The sequence below is a fragment of the Pogona vitticeps genome, chromosome 3 (genome assembly GCF_051106095.1).
Source record: "Pogona vitticeps strain Pit_001003342236 chromosome 3, PviZW2.1, whole genome shotgun sequence".
NCBI classification, from domain to species: domain Eukaryota; kingdom Metazoa; phylum Chordata; class Lepidosauria; order Squamata; family Agamidae; genus Pogona; species Pogona vitticeps.
In genome coordinates, this window is record NC_135785.1 from 23,257,079 (window position 1) to 23,273,194 (window position 16,116).

Below are 16,116 nucleotides of genomic sequence, written 5' to 3' on the forward strand. Positions count from 1 at the left end.
GTTGTAGTTCAAATACTGTACAAGGAAAAATGAAGAAAAATTTCCTTCCAATATGAGAAAAAACAGTCCTAGTTATTCTGGTTATTAGATAGTCTACAGTTCTAAGATTTGTAGAATCAGGTTAGATAGTAGTTACATTTTCCTATAATATCCAAGCTATAGGTCTTATTCGATAGGGAAGCTCATAAAAATAAAAACTAGTTAATCTTATATAATGGCATAGTGACATAGTGATAAGAATAAAACGAACAAACAAACAAACACACACACACACACACACACAGAGAGAGAGAGAGAGAGGGAGAGGCTAGAATTTGGGTAATCCTGAATCAAATCCCCCTTCAATCATGAAACTATGTGACCTTGGTCTAGTTACTTTCAGCCTGACTGACATCACAGGGTTGCAGTTAAGATAAAGCAAGGGTGGGGGGAGTTGTGTATGCTGCATGGAAGTCATTAAAAGAAAGGAAGTCTATAAAGGAAACTGATGCACAAATAAATGATATGAAATAGTTGGAATATACGTCAGTGCACAGCACAGCTGTGTCCTGTCTGTAGTATGGCGGCTGTCCCTATTTCCATCCTTATTCCCCCCTTGGATTTCATCCAAGCCACCTATTCTGAAGATGCAAAGAAACAGAGTGAGGCAATTTCCCTTGCCCTATTCACTCCACTCAACATATATATGTACAAAAGAGGCAGCCAGGCACGTATGTGCAAAGGAGATAGGTGGCCAGCCAGGCGTTCCACAACTTAGCCAAAGAGCAGGAAAAATGCACCTGGCTTTCAAAACAGAAATGCCCTGAACGCTGCCAGCTGGGAGTAGGTTCGCCCTGTTAGCCCTGCCGAACCACTGCGTCCTACAGAAGCTCTAAAAGCTTTTGGGAGCTATTGGGAACCTCACCCGGCCCCGCACTAAGTGTTGTTTTTTTTCACCACGTGAAGCTGAATTAAAGAAACACCTTCGCTCCCTCAGGCCAGACATTTGTGGAGTGAAGTGTCCTGCGAGCCCTCCAGCAGGGCTCCAGGGCAAAAGCGAGCTCCCCGCGGGGCTAGCGCTCATCTTTATGTGAGGCCGAAGCGCCGCCGCTTTTTTTTCTTCAGCACCCTCCTTTGCCCGCTTTGGCGCCGTTTTCGAGACTAATTGCCCTCCGCGGGGACGGTTGCCAAGTCGACGGCTGCTGCTGCTGCAGCTCTGCCTCGACACGCGCCGGGCTGGGCTGCGAGCTGCGGCCGCGGCTTTGCCCGCCGCTGCCACTCCCACCCACCCACTCCCTCCCTCCCTCCCGACCCCGCCAGCTCCTCGCTCGCTTCCCGCGCACGCCCCCACCTCCTTCCCCGAGCCGCGCATCTGCCAATAAGCGCGCTGCCTCGCAGTCGCCTCGCCTCGCGCTTTGGGCTGCTGCTCCGTCCAAGATGACCAGCGGGCAGGTGGAAAGCAGGTGAGTCGGAGGGGGCCGAGGCGGGGCCGGAGGATCCGCGGAGGCTGCGCCGAGGAGCACAGAGGCGTCCAGAAACTTCGACGTTATCCCGCGAGGCAGGGGACCAATATGTTGTTGTTGTTGCTGCTGCTACCGCTGGTCTGGCTTTTAAACTTTCAAAGGCTCTCCCTTCGTCCCTGGTGCTGGGCGCGAGGGGGAAAGAAGAGCCTGTGCTGCGCGCGCGGGCGCGTGGGTGTGTGCGCGAGGCGGGCGCTCGCGGGGAGCTGTCCCCGCGCGTGGGGCTGGAGATGGCCAGAGCACGCGCCCCGCGCGGCACCACAACAAAGGGCGCCATTGCACAAGGCACGGGAGCGGAGGGAGGGGAGGGGAGGGGAGGGGAGGGGAAGGAGGAAGAAGGCTTGGGGGAAGCAGTCTGGCGGGAAGCTTTGAGCTTTCTTTCTTTCTTTCTTTCTTTCTTTGTACCCACGAGAGGACGGCTGTCCCTGGGGAAATTCAGGTGGTTGGGAGGGAAGCCTGGCGACAGAACGGGACCCTGCCCCATCCTCGCTCTCTGTGGGCGTTGGGCGGGCGTCCTCGGCGCCTTTCTTCGTTTAGGAGGCACTGGAGCGGTCGGCGGGCGGAAATCCCCATCCTCGGGGACCTCCTGAGACGCTCAGACACTTTCGCGGGGACACTTTCGCGGTTCAGTCGAGTAACCTTTTGCTGCCAAGTAGCGATGGGTTCTGGTGCTTTTGTTTTGAAAGTTCCTCTGCCATGTTTTTAGCGGCATGATTGAGAAAAAGGGGACATTTGCCGAGTACCTAACCGAATTTATTTTCATTCACCTCTGGATTCGGGATGAAGTCATAGTGATCTACATAGCAAGATCTAAATCTCCCGCCCTAGCAAATTAGGATCTATCGTGTCGTTTGCTTTTTTTATGAAAAGATGACGTGTTTTTGGCCTCAGCTGAAAGTCTGCTTAGACTTAATGTACAATTAACAACATTATAAAGGAGAAGTCCTTCTCTGTTGCTGCTCCTAGACTCTGGAACTCCCTCCCACAGGAGGCCAGACTGGCCTCATCTTTGCCGTCTTTACACAAACAGGCAAATACCTTACTATCTAACCTGATTCTACCAGTTCACAAGCCAAAATGAGAAGTCTTTTGTAGGAAGTTGTAACCATTTCCAAAGCTGCAAGGAAATGGATTGTTAGTGGCAGTTGGGTTGCTTTTCAGTTCTTTCTTTAGCTTTCCAAAGATAACATCTTTTTCACCTCTCTTGACCTTGTTTCCTCAGTCATTTATAGCAAATGCTATAAACCTCAAAAAGACAATAGTGATGTCCAGATAAAATCTTGACAACCATTCTACAACTCTGCACACTGCCAGGAGAACTCTGGTTAGTAGGATATTTGAAAGAGCCATAAATAATTGACTAATTAGAACCAGTGACTTTAATCAGGTGAAACATCTGGATGTTTTCAGATGGATGGCCTTATTCTGTCTTTTCTTAATAGATTTTCTTAAAAGGTGGGAGAGAAGTGATTAGAAAACAAGGGAAGGTTATACAAAGAAGATAAAGTTGTTTGTGTCCCTCTTTGAAATGAAGGAAAGTGCAACTCTCGTTCTAAGAAGAAGGAGCACACTGGTTATTTGAGAGAAGTGTCATGCTTTCAGTATCACGTGACTCGTTGCCGTCTTTGCAAAGTAACCCGTAGAGGTGATTTGTCACGATCTTGAAAATGTGATTTGCCACATGGCGCATGTATTTATTTATTTATTTCATTTATATACCACCCCATTCGTGCATAGCGCTAAAGAGAAATTACAAATTAGAAATATTATATATATTTTAATATTTATAATATATAATCACATCATAAAACGTGACAAATGGCCATGATAAAAGCAAAATAAATAAATAAATAAAACAAACCAAACCAACCGTGTTAAGTGGCTTCAAACCACAAACAGCACGAAATAGACGTGTTACAAGCGACAGGCCGAAGGCAGGGGAAAGTCCCTTAAGGGTGCATTCGCAAGCCTCTCGAAAGGGCCACGTCTTCAGTGGGATAAGGGATGGGGCCCGGGTGCAGCTCAACCAGGAACCGGTTCCCCCAAAGCAACTGCTGATTCGTGCAGACGATTTTTCTGTATTCCTTCGGAGTGGCTTCCCAGAAGAGCATTGCGTGGGAGTTTGGGTGGGGTGGGCGGATGATCTCGGGAAAAGATACTCCGACAAGGAACAGGATCTCGAACCGTGGAGGGCTTTGTAGGTCACTGTCAAAACCTTGAACCTGACTTCTCGACTGTAAGGGTGTAAGAAATGCTTGTCGAGGGACTCATCTTTGGTGAAAAAGCTGTCTTTATAGACTGAGACACCCCTGTTGACAAGCACGTCGGCTGCAGGCAGGAGGTTCCAGCCCTGCAGAATAAAGCAACAAGCCAGCACTTTCTCCCCAAGCGTATTTGCTAAACAGTGTGGTTTTTGCACCCCCCAAAAAAACCCCAAAACAAATAAACACCAACCCTCAGGTTTTGCACCCAGAATTTTGGTTGCAGAATCTCATTGGTTTTGAGGTCTAGAGCGATGAAATTTATATTGTTAGCATCATAAACTGTGAGACAGGAAATAGTCTTCACACTCATACTGTATAGAAATATTTTAAGTTCATGGTTTCCTTCACATGAATTAACCTCATAAAACCATTAGATACAGTACTAAAAACACACACACACACACACACACACACACACACACACACACACACACACACACACACACACACACACACACACACACACACACACACACACACACACACACACACACACACACACAGAGAGAGAGAGAATGAAGCCAGTGCTTAACATAATATAGAAAAAAGAAAGCTTATGTTTGAAGTGATACACTCCACTACTGCCTCATTTACTCTGAATTACAGGTATCCACTTCAGTCAGCAAAACTAGAAAAGAATCTGGTCTCTTAAGGAGAAAAGCATTTCTTTGGATATTTGGTTTCATTGGCTAGAGTTTACTTCATCAGACACCAAAGAAGCCAGTGAATAGGTAGATGTTATGTAACATGCAGACAATGAAATTTCACACAACAAATATGAAAATGATTACAGTTCACGAACCAATACACATTAGGAATGGCCTAATATCCAGAAGGAGATAAATGCAGAGCACTAATAAGCTTATTACCATTATGAATTTTCTATCTATTTATGGTCAGTAAGTGATCCTAAAGTGAGAGCCAGTAAAGTAGACTGGATAGAATTATAGACTCAGGAGACCTGGGTTGGAATTGTTGCTTGGCCACAGAAACTCAATGAGGAGTGGCAATGTTAAACCACTCCTTAAATATTTCATTTACCTTAAAAACTATTTGGATAGGTATATATCAGATGAGACCTGGTGGCACATGACAAATAAAAAATAGTCCATCCATCTGGAGTCCTGGTTAAATCCTTTGGAGCTATAAAAGAGTAGGTGTACATACGCTTTTTCACCTGCCCACATGAGTGAACAGGTTACATGGGTGTTGCACATGTGTGTTCATGCCCATTTTGTTTGCTCCTCTCTCAAAGAGAAGGGGGTAAATGTCATATGTACTGGGATTATGTATGCATGATAGCATGTGCTTGTCTTTTGCATCACCCCATTGCCATTTACAGCCAGAGTGGAGAGAGTTCGGTTCTCTCATTACTTAAATGTAAAGAATCCTTGGCTGGGTGAATATGTAGATGTTAAAACAGAGCTTGGAAAAATTACTTGGAAAAACTCAGGGAATTGTAATCAGAAAGTAACTTTTCCAAGCTCTGCTTTGTACTCCCTAATTTCTTAACCCTACTAATTCAACAAACATAATTTTGAAAATACAGTAAGCAGTTTTGTAATTTAAACCATGGTTGTCCAGAAGCTGATCTGCATGTTTAGTTCAACATAAATAGTGTTTCAAGGCTTACAAGTTTAGCTGAAATTCTCATGTACGTGTTTAAAAATCTGCAGTTTACAACTTGTTTCATTAAAATTTATATATATAAAAACATACATAATTATTTGGTGGCAGTTTTAGTACTCACTATCATTTGAGATAAATCAGCTCATAGATTTCTTATAAGTATACACATACACATTTTGGTATTGAATAAAGAAATAATGGTATTGTGGCTGTGGTGTTGATAATTAATAAATACTGTATTGAAATATTATAAATTTCAAAATCAATAATTCTATTATAATCCCATTATCTGTTGTAATAGTAATGTGCAGGCTAGAAACAATTTATTCACAGTTGAATTGGTAATCTGTGGTAGCAGAAGCAATATTGTTTAATGACGTATCTTTCATTAATTATGGTTTCCTTTGCTATTAAAGTTCCCCCAGATGTTAATATCTTTTACTCATTGAATGGTGTTTTTTTAAAAAATGAGTGTTATTGCCAAGAACTGCAGACATTTTCCAAGTCAGAGTTTAGTGCTTCTTCTACAATTCTTTATATTTTTGCATCTATATAGTGGTTCCTGTCATTTCTGTAAGGAGCAACAGTAATGAAATTGTCCTAATTGCAATTGAAAAATGCTATCTAACCACAGAACAAGCATTTTTCTCTCTATATATAAAAAACACCAGCGAGGAAAAAAATCCACATCCAAATACAGTGATGACTAGAGAATGGGTAAAGTAGAAAACAAACCCAGTATGGTGGTGTGGATACAGTGATGGATTAGAGCTCAGGAAAGTTGGGTTTGATTCCCTGCTTGTCATGGAAGCTCAATGGGGTAGTGGAACTGGTAAAGCCACTCCTTATATATCTCACCTGCTTGAAAGCCCTACAAGTCAGTTCCAACTTGACGACACATACATAACATAACAAAAATTAGGAAGGCTCACACTGAGAGTCTCACTGCTTAAGTTAAACAGAAGTAAGGCCTTAAAAATTATTATTTTAAAAAAGTTTTTTTGGTTATATATGAGAAACAGAACATTCAATAAGAAAAATTAGTAACCGATCCCATACAGTACCTGCAGTTTTTGGTTAAGGAAAGTGTTTAGATTGAGGAAACACATTCTAGGATAAGAAAGTACAGAAATGAAATGGAATAAGGATATTGCTTAGATGTCTTACACATTGTAAGCAGGATCTAAGAATGGGCAGAAAATATTATTTTATTCATTTATTTTATGAGATTTCTATACTGCCCAACTTCGTAAAAAGGCCACTTCTCTGGGCAGTTTACATAAAAATATGAACATTTAAGAATATTAATCCCACCAGCCCTCCAGCTCCCACCTCACAACAAATAGAGTCAAAACACAACCAGATCAAAAACTGAGAAACCATATGGTGAGGTGTAACATAATTACAGGTCATTAATAAACCTAGGGGGAGTATGTTGTTGAAAGCCTCTCTTTATAGCAATGCCTGCACCAGTCTCTTGAAGGTTAGGAAGGAGGAGAGTTGGCACACTTCCAATGGAAGTGCATTCAACAGGACTTCCTGTTAAAGGTAACAGTATTACAATTATTAAACAAGACAGCATAACCAATAAGCATCCATTTTTAATTGCCCAGCTCTTTTTTAGATGACAGCTATATTCTTGCTGGCTAGACCTCTCAAATATTCTAACAATTAAACACTTAACAGTACTTATCTTTTCACTAGTAAGGCCTACTGAGTTCATTGAGGTTTGCTCCTGGGTAAGTATGCATAGTATTGCAGCCTGAATTGCTTATGTAAGCTGTGCAACGTTTGGCTTATGGAAGAGATCACAGCCCGTCATTAAACATAAATGTGACTGATCAAGAGTGGATGATTTCAAGTGACATGGCACACTTTTATTTATTTCTTGAGAGTATACAAATTTGTCCTTTGGAAAGTTTTGTTGTACAAGTTGATGCACATTTTGCAATGCTGTCATATTTAACTTACTTTGTTCAAATGTCAATGAAAAAGAAATGACAGAAAAATGAAATTTGACAAGAATGCTGGTGCTTAATACACTATGGCTTGTCACTTGTTATCTCACAAGAACATCCACACCAGTGGTTAATTGGAATAAAATAAAAACAGCATGTTGCACTGGGATACATTAAGGAGTAGCCAGTGTGTTCTGTCATGACCTTTTGTGAACTATTGCCCATTAAAGGCATAAAGCATTATTTAGGAAACCCCCCCCCCTCTCTCTCTCTCTCTGTGTGTGGCACATGGCTGGCTGGGTATGAGATAACAGACTAAAACCATAGAGGAATTAAATGCAGAAAATGGAGTAATCAATGTCCCTCCGATCTCACCATCAGCCCATCCTGTGCAAGGTAAATGCATCCAGATTTGATTTTATCAAACATCATAAATACGAGATGGATTGACACTAAAAAGTAACCACAGCCTTGAGTTTGCAAAAGTTGAGCAAACTTGTTGATGACATGACATCTTGAAGATCGTTGAATCTTTCAGTTCTCATAAGCCAGAGGCAATGTAGTGGCACATAGCCATGTTGTTCCTCCAAAGTGTCTTAAAACTGGGAACATATGTGACCCCACTATTTATAAACACCTTTTAAATAGGGAATGTTGTAATGAAAACAACCTTTCATACAGACTGGATCAGGATACTAGCCACAGCACAATGTCCTTGCATTGTTAGTACCAGTGTTCTTATAGTATAGTGTTTTGGCATCACTATGCAGCTGGTGTGTACAGTCATGGGCAAAAATATTGGCACCTTTGCAATTCAGTCAGAAAATGCAACTCTTCTCTCAGAAAATTGTTGCAGTTGCAAATGTTTTGGTACTCACATGTTTGTTTCTTTGGTTTGCGTTGGAACAACACAAAAACAGAGAGGAAAAGTCAAATCTGATACAGTCCCACACAGAAACCCAAAACTGTTAAAGGTAACAGACTGTATGTACTGCTGGAGCTGATTTGGAGATTCAAGTACAATCCCAGTATAATCCCAGATACTGTCACAAACCTGGATTCATCTACTGTGCTTTTGTAAATATTCTGAGTTATCTTATGCTATGTAATTATGTTGTAACTCTCTCGTGCTATGTGCCATTCCTTTTTTTGCTGGCCAAGTTGGAATAAGCAGATGCTGCACAAAGTCTCATACTGATTTTTTAAAAAGAACTGTTAATACTAGCATAAAAAGATTTGGGGAAGGAACAGGGAGGAACAGTAGATAAAAGAACTTACACATTTAGTTCACTAAACAAGCTATTCGTAGATTTCTGTAGTTTAGCCTTATGTGACGGGGGGGGGGAATACACCTGCCCAAAAGAGAGTCTGTCTTATGATCACATTTATTTTCATTTTTGAGATTCATTTTACATGCACATAGACCTGTGTGTTTATACACACAGACAGAAATGTATATGATATTCAAATATTCATTTTATTTTTGTTTTTTTCAGTGAATCTGACCTTTCAGCTTTGGAAGATAAAGGTAATATTTTCAAAGTCTACTATTTTGAAGTAGATCTATTTTTAAAGGATCACCAGTTCTGTTGAAACAGGGATGGATGTAGTATCATTGTCAACATGTGCCATTAAGTCAATTCTGACTTTTGGTGACCTTTTTCAAGGTTTTCCATGTAGAGAATTCTCAGAAGTGGTTTACTATTCCCTTTTTCTGCAGGCATGCTGAGTCTGTGCATCTTGCCCAAAGCTTCTCAGGCTACCTCTACTTGCAGGAGGCAGAGTGGGGAATTAAACTTCCAATCTCTGGCTCCACAGCCAGATACCTAAACCACTGAGCGATCCAGTATAAGAGCTGAATCAGTGCTAGAGGCAAATAGAATTGTATTTTTGGGCTAGAATTCCCAGAATTCTCCAGGCAGTGCTTCTAATTATTGCTATCCTAAGTTTAAGATGATCAAACGTTCCTTTTCTTGGGGGGGGGGAGGGATTTGGAAATCATGACTTTTTTTGTGGATTTTGTAGCACCAGGTGCCACAAATGCTCACAGGTAACGTATGTGGCCATGGCCTATATGTTGCTCAGCTGTGCTCTAGAATAAAGCTGCTAACACTTGAAATGATTTTTTAAAAGAAATATAATGGTTCCAGGACTGCAAAGGATAACATCTCAGAACTGGGACTGGACTTTTAAAAATTATTTATTTACATCATTTGCCTACAGTATGCCTCTGCTGCCTTGAAAAAAGGACCTTGGTTTGTTACAGTCAACCAGAGCACTCTCTGAGCAGAATTTCTCTTAAGGTGGTCCGGCCATTGGAAATGGGAAATAACACAGTGGCTGAAGTCCTTTTGTTTGCATAACTAAATTTGTAATTTTCAGCCCATTCCTAACCATTAAATAAAAAGTCCCCACTGTGATTATTAGGGGGAAGGGGAGTATGCGCACAAACACACACACCAAGCCAGTGTGCCCACATGGCCTTAAGAATCACAGCAGGGGCTGTGTAGGAACAGTGAAAGTTATGAGTTTTCTTAGACTCAGTAGCAGGATTTCAGCCAGTATTCACTGATTCTTTTCCCCCCAAAGTTATCTCCCATGTTGTTCCAAAGGATGCCTCAACTGCCCAGAGTAGATTTACATAAAGTGTAATCCAACAGTGAGTCGGATTCTTTGCTCCAAAGCAAAAGGTTGACAGTTTGATTCCCCATTGTGTTTCCTTGGAGCTGAGCCAGCCTTCATTGCCTTCGGCAAGCTGCACAGTCTCAGAACACCACTAGAAGGAGGGAGTGGTAAATGACTTCTGAGTACCTTATACTTAGGACACCTTGACAAGGGTTGCACAAACCAGAATCAACTTGACAGGACACCATTATAAATTGAGGCTGGAGAGGGGGTTCAAGTGAAGGGAAGATTTGGTTTAAGTGGTCACCACTCTCATTCCACAAGTCTTTTGCCCTCTTTCATTGTTAAAAGTAATTATTTCCACAACCATACTTTTCTCAAAATTGTTCTTTCCTCTTAATTCTGCCACAATCCATTTTGCTTTTAATTTGGACAAGAATGCTTCTCTTTCTTGTTACCTTACTTGACTTCTTTATTCTTCACACTCTGCTTCAGCATCTCTAGATCCACCTAGCTTCATTCTCTTGCCCCCCCCCCCAATTTGTCTACTTTTCTTTCTCTATGGCCTTCTTCACTTCTCTGGAGTGTGGAGAGCTTCCTTATTCCTTATAACTCATCAGACTGTTCATTCTAGTAACATTATCTACTTGAATATATAGCACCTCTCTCAGGACTTTGATTACCTGCTATCTGATCACACTAAGAATTGCACAGTTTTAAAGCACACTTTAGGAATATATTACATCATTCTTCTCCTTCTCCATAACCTTCTTCATTTCTTCTCACTTCTTTTATTTTCTTTTTAGTGCAATAGTTCCATCAAAAATCTATACTTTCCTAGTTATATGATCAAATAGACCAGCTGGCAGGTTATCATTTTGCTCTAACATACTTTGTTATTTATGCAGTGCTTTCTTGCCTGAGTTATCCTAATTTATTTCCTATTATTGTTTGCAAACTGATTCAAGTTGATTGTGTTACCTTGGTCCATAGATCCTTTGTGACTGTTGTGGTATAAGGATTTATTGCACTTTACCATATAAGGGACATCCAAGCTTTGGAAAACTTGTGCCATTCATTATTATTCAATGGCTCACCAATTAAGCTTTCTGCTTAGCTGCAAAGTAAAAGCCATTAGGTACCTTGGTTGCTATCACCATAGGCTTGATGTTCCCATCCTTGCACAGTTTGAACAGAAGTCTTCCTGAATTATGAATTTTACTTGTGGTTGATGGCATCTTTATTGGATTGTATTATTCTTAAGGAAAAAAAATTAATATTTGATTCTCAATGGATATTTCCCCCCTCTAAATAGATACTTTCATCTCTAAAAGGAATGGAGATGCTGCACAAGAAAATGTTTTGGGTAAATATTATCTTATTCATAAATCTAAACTTTTTTAAAAAATACGTCCAAATACAAATACCTTTTAGCAATAAAATATCACATCTTGTTTTTTCCTCTAAATATTGGCCTGTCATGTTTTTTGGGTGAAGTTTGGTATCTATATTGCTTGCATTATCGTTCCCCAGATGTGCTGTTTATGGAAGGTGGAAATAGTAGTCTGACACTTCTACTTAAGGCTTATCAGGGATTTTGACAGAGGCATTACAGAATTTTTCATGTGGGGCCCAAAGCAGTGTGAACAGAAGAAAAAGTTTTAGGGTTTTTCTACACACTTTTGAAGAAGTGTTACTGGAAGACATTTCACAATGTAGCACTGGGTGTTGTTACAATTTAACCAGACCTGATGCTAAATGTGTGGTTTGAACCCACAACAGGTTAAATAAAATGAAATAAAATAGTAGTTCCTCTCACATTTTCATTGGGACTGCATTATATGGCAAGTGGGGCTTAACCTTTATCTAGCACTTGTCTCTCTAGTCACAATCCTGATGAAAAGTGATCTTTTTTGGACTCTAGCTTGCTGGACTTCTCAGTCAGCACAGACAGTGGTATACTTTTTGCTTAACTGATAGTCCTCTGGAATATTTCCCAATGTGAGATGTTACTTTTAATTGTGACTATGTAGTTAGGATTATATTGTTGGAAACCTGTTTACATCACTGACCACAGAAGCACACAAACAATAGATATTGTTTGCACACCTGCACCTCTTTGTATGATGCATGCTTCAAGTGGGACAAAACACAAACATCTGCCACCATCACAGTATCTGCATATATGTGATTATACCCTCTTGTGGCCACAGTCTGCCAGCAGATCCTATGAAATTGTACCACTAATACATTTAAAATTAGCTGAATGTAGTTTCTAATGACACATCTAGCATCACATCAAGTATGCCTTGAAAACTGTGAAAAACATACTTGAATGTCCTTCCACAAGGAATGAAGTTGATGTGGGTTGTGACGGGTTTAAGAATGGACACAATTATTGAGTATATTAATGTGCAGTGAAGAAATTAGTCAAGCTAACAACAAATAGTGCAAGAAACAAGAATTTGATGTAGGGGATGGGGAATCCAAGACATAAATAATCATGAATGCCTTGTCTGTAATGATTCAGTGAAAAGGCGCTTTGTAAAACTGGTTAGTATCTAGGTTCTGTTTGGGTAGCAGGCTGAAAGAATTTGCCAGCCAAAGGTCCCATGTCTCAGCTATTGAGGGAGGATTTTCTGAGCAGCTCCTAACCTTGTGAACTCTAAAGCTCCTTGAAAAGCTCAAAATCATAAGCATCCTTTTTTGTATGGTGCTGTCAAAAATGTAGCTTAACCAGACTAAGCTAAGCAAGAGTGAACAGCCAAGTCAAAAAGCAAAGAAGCCAAATAAATTAATTAGAAGCCAATCAAATGAAATGGAACCAATTATCCAAAATGCAGGAACAACAGATAATCAAGTCAGGCAAATCAAAATCCTTCTATTATAATCAGCCAGGCATCAATTATGGTGGTAGTAGTTGGGAGATCCACTAATACCCACATGGATCATGAAGTGAAGTGACAGGACTAGCCCATTCTGTCACAAAAAAAGGAGTGGAAGGGTGGATGGCTTGCTAAGAGCACTCTGGTGGGGCATTGAATCCAGGGCAAGGGTTGCAACGATGCAAGGCACTTCATGGCTCATTAGTTCACAGGAAAAAGGCACCAGTCCACTTCATTCTGGTTCCCCTTGCCTGTAGGAAAGACAAAAAAAATGCCTCCCACCAAGGCACAGGGAGGACGAGAAGCAGAAACATGAAAAGTCTAACAGGCCACAGAAGAAGCTTGAGAATGATGATTAAAAAGCCTTACATAATAGAATAGTTTGGGCAGAGGGAAAAAAGCTACTTTCCATTTCATATACATGACTCTTCCGCTAAGCTGGGAGCACTTCCTACATGAGTAGAAAATGCTTCTAGCTTTTAGAAAAACACTTTAGATCCCAACCTATAGTTTCACCTGAATTAGATGTAATTTAAATTATTGTTTAAAAATTACTAGCACTAATTGTTTTCCATTGTTTGAAGGAAACGACAGTTCTGAAAGTGACTCTGAAAGCAGCTCTGAAAGCAACTCTGGTTAGTAGTTATATTGCTGCATTTCCTATATATAACATAAAGATGTGTGTGTGTGTATAATATAAGAATATATAAGAATATAATATATAAGAAAGAAATGTTCTGCAAGACAGCATTGCTGGCTTACTGGAACTCTGAACTGAAGCATCTCACACTGCATTATATTATTGTAGGTGCCGCCCATTTATAGTCTCTTTCTGTCTTTTCTGAAAGTTTTATATTCAGCTTTAATGAAAGAGCAACCATCACCTGTCTATATAAGCCAGGTGTTGGCATTTGTGAGAACGTTCCTTTGGTGTCTTTAAGTGTGTATGTTGTTCCTCTAGCTGCTCATACATTAAGAGAAAACATGGAAAGCTGGCAAACAGTATTGTGTCTCAGACAAAATAGTTCTGTGTTGGTTGGCGGGTCCTAACAACAAGAGACCATAAATACGCTTAGAAATTGGCAGCAAAAGTGGCAAAACAGGATAGCCAGGAAAAGGATAAGAGGAAACGGTTGCTGGCAGTAAGACTTCTGCATATTTTGGCGTACGTGCCTTAATAACACCTATTTATTCTATAAACAAATATGCATTGAAATGAGTGTCTAAACATTTTTTTAACATTTATACAGTATATACAGATGAAGCAGATCCAGATGAATCAGGTGAGTGTTCTTTATTGCGTCTTTAACTGTCTTTCTTTGAGGAAAAAGATCTAGAAGAAGATGTTTGTGATATAGTTAAAAAAGAGGTACTTAGGGTCTGTGGCAGCAAATGTCTGCTAGCTGAAACATGACATCATTTACGAATGGTTGTTCATACTGAAAATTAGCAAAGATCAGTGTGTCGGTTTTATTGACTATGCATACAATTTCAAAAAATTCTCTTTTCTAAAATTTTATCCTGGTTAATATAAAAAAATAGAAATGTGTAGGAACATTTGCTGGCAGGATTGCTCCATGGTTTGAGCAATCCAGAGCCAGAGATTGGGAGTTTGATCCTGTGGCGATCTCCTCTGAAGCCCCTATCCCCCCCCCACAGGTCTTCACGAGGTTCTTGCTCTTCATCTTTCTTCGCTGCCACCAGGTATTATTGTTTTAATACCATTTAATCATGGAGACATGTGTGCTTTTAAAACTTAAGTCTTTTATTAGTTCAGGGAAGTTAATATATGATTAATATTCAATAGGTAAATCACAGGCTGATAATCACTAGTATTTGAATCAAATCTACTATAACTTTAAACCTCTTTTAACTCTCTATTCCATTCTTCGTTCTTACAGATCTCTTAACTCACTCTTAGTTCACTTTTAAGTTTCACACAGTCTCTCTCTCCTCGAAAACTCTCTCAGGCTCCATCCACTAGTCTTTATATCCAGTGCCCTCCCCCCTTGGCTCCGCCTTCCATCCACTCATAGGCTCCTTCTTCACTGTTCAACAGTGACGGACAGGGAAGGGCAGGGCTGTTCATTACAGATCCCCCACTGTGCATCCCAAAAGAGCCAGCCTGTGTGGCCTTGGATAAGCTGCAGATTCCCAGGATGCCTCCAGAAGAAGGGAATGGGAAACCACTTCTGAGTATTCTTTACCTGAAAAACCCTGAAAGTCTGAATTGACTTGACGGCACATGATAATGATGATTAGGAACATTGAAAGGACTTTGCTTGAGCACACCAAAAGTCCTAATAGGGCTGTTCCTAGGGCTGGGCAACTGGGGCCTAAGGGCAGAGAAACTTAGAGGGCATTGTTACCAATTTTCTGGTGAGTGTAAGAAAAATAAATGGCAACATCTTCAAGTCCTATTTACTTCTTCTTTTTTAAAGCACAGACTTTTTCTTTTGAACGGATGCCACATCATTCTTCTCTTCCATTTTCTTGGGGTGGTGGCATGCCCATACCTTAGGGCAGACTGGGAGGGAACGAGAATGCCACTTGCCCCAGATATCAAAATTTCTAGTTACAGCTCTAGGTCTCAGTCCAGTATCCTGTTTCCAGCAGTAATTAGTTAACTGGGAAATCTGTAACTTTCCACTGCTATTTCTAACACACACACACACAAATATTTGGTTCTTATTGCCTCTAAAGGGTGGAAGGCTTTCCATTTCAGTGGCATGGCTGATACCTGTTGATGCATTTACTTTCTATTATTTGCTTAATCCCATTTTACACCCATCTAATGGCTATAATATGGTAATTAACAATGACACTGGGAGATTAATAGCTTCATTCTTATTGCACAAACTTGCAGTAGGGTCACAGAAATCAACCCTGAATAGAATTTTGTCTAGAAATGTACATTTAACACATGTCATGTCCTGTGTTCATAAAAAGAATGTAACATGAAGGAATGAATTTGAAAACAAAATTTCAAAAAGCGCTTATCGGCTAGGACATCGAATGACTATGACTTCAAATACAGTGGTGCCTCGCATAACGAACACACCATTTAACGACGAATTCACATAGCAATCTATTTTTTTAGATCGCTAATGCGACCACATTGCGATGGTTAGATAGGGCGAAAATCGCATTGTGATGATCGGTAAGCGTTTCGCTTACCGATCTTCACATTGCGATGTTCCTAGAACAGCTGATCGGCGGTTCCAAGATGGCCGCCGGACGCCCAAAACGGCCGCCG

The 16,116-nt window shown here is 40.6% G+C and overlaps 1 protein-coding gene across 3 annotated transcripts in view; it reads left to right on the forward strand.

Moving 5' to 3' along the window:
- Positions 1–1,330: 1,330 nt before the first annotated feature.
- Positions 1,331–16,116, forward strand: part of LOC110078071 (NACHT, LRR and PYD domains-containing protein 1a) — a 34,497-nt gene continuing 19,711 nt past the window's right edge. For 2 of the 3 annotated variants that reach the window (XR_013542930.1, XM_072996135.2), the window contains exons 1-5: positions 1,331–1,442; positions 8,847–8,878; positions 11,291–11,341; positions 13,445–13,495; positions 14,111–14,143. Coding sequence is in view for 2 of the 3 variants with exons in the window: in XM_072996135.2 (XP_072852236.2) it covers positions 1,417–1,442; positions 8,847–8,878; positions 11,291–11,341; positions 13,445–13,495; positions 14,111–14,143 (193 nt within the window). In the remaining variant the exon portion in view is untranslated. The remainder of the gene's footprint in view (positions 1,443–8,846; positions 8,879–11,290; positions 11,342–13,444; positions 13,496–14,110; positions 14,144–16,116) is intronic. The other variant, XM_072996134.2, reaches the window with a different exon arrangement.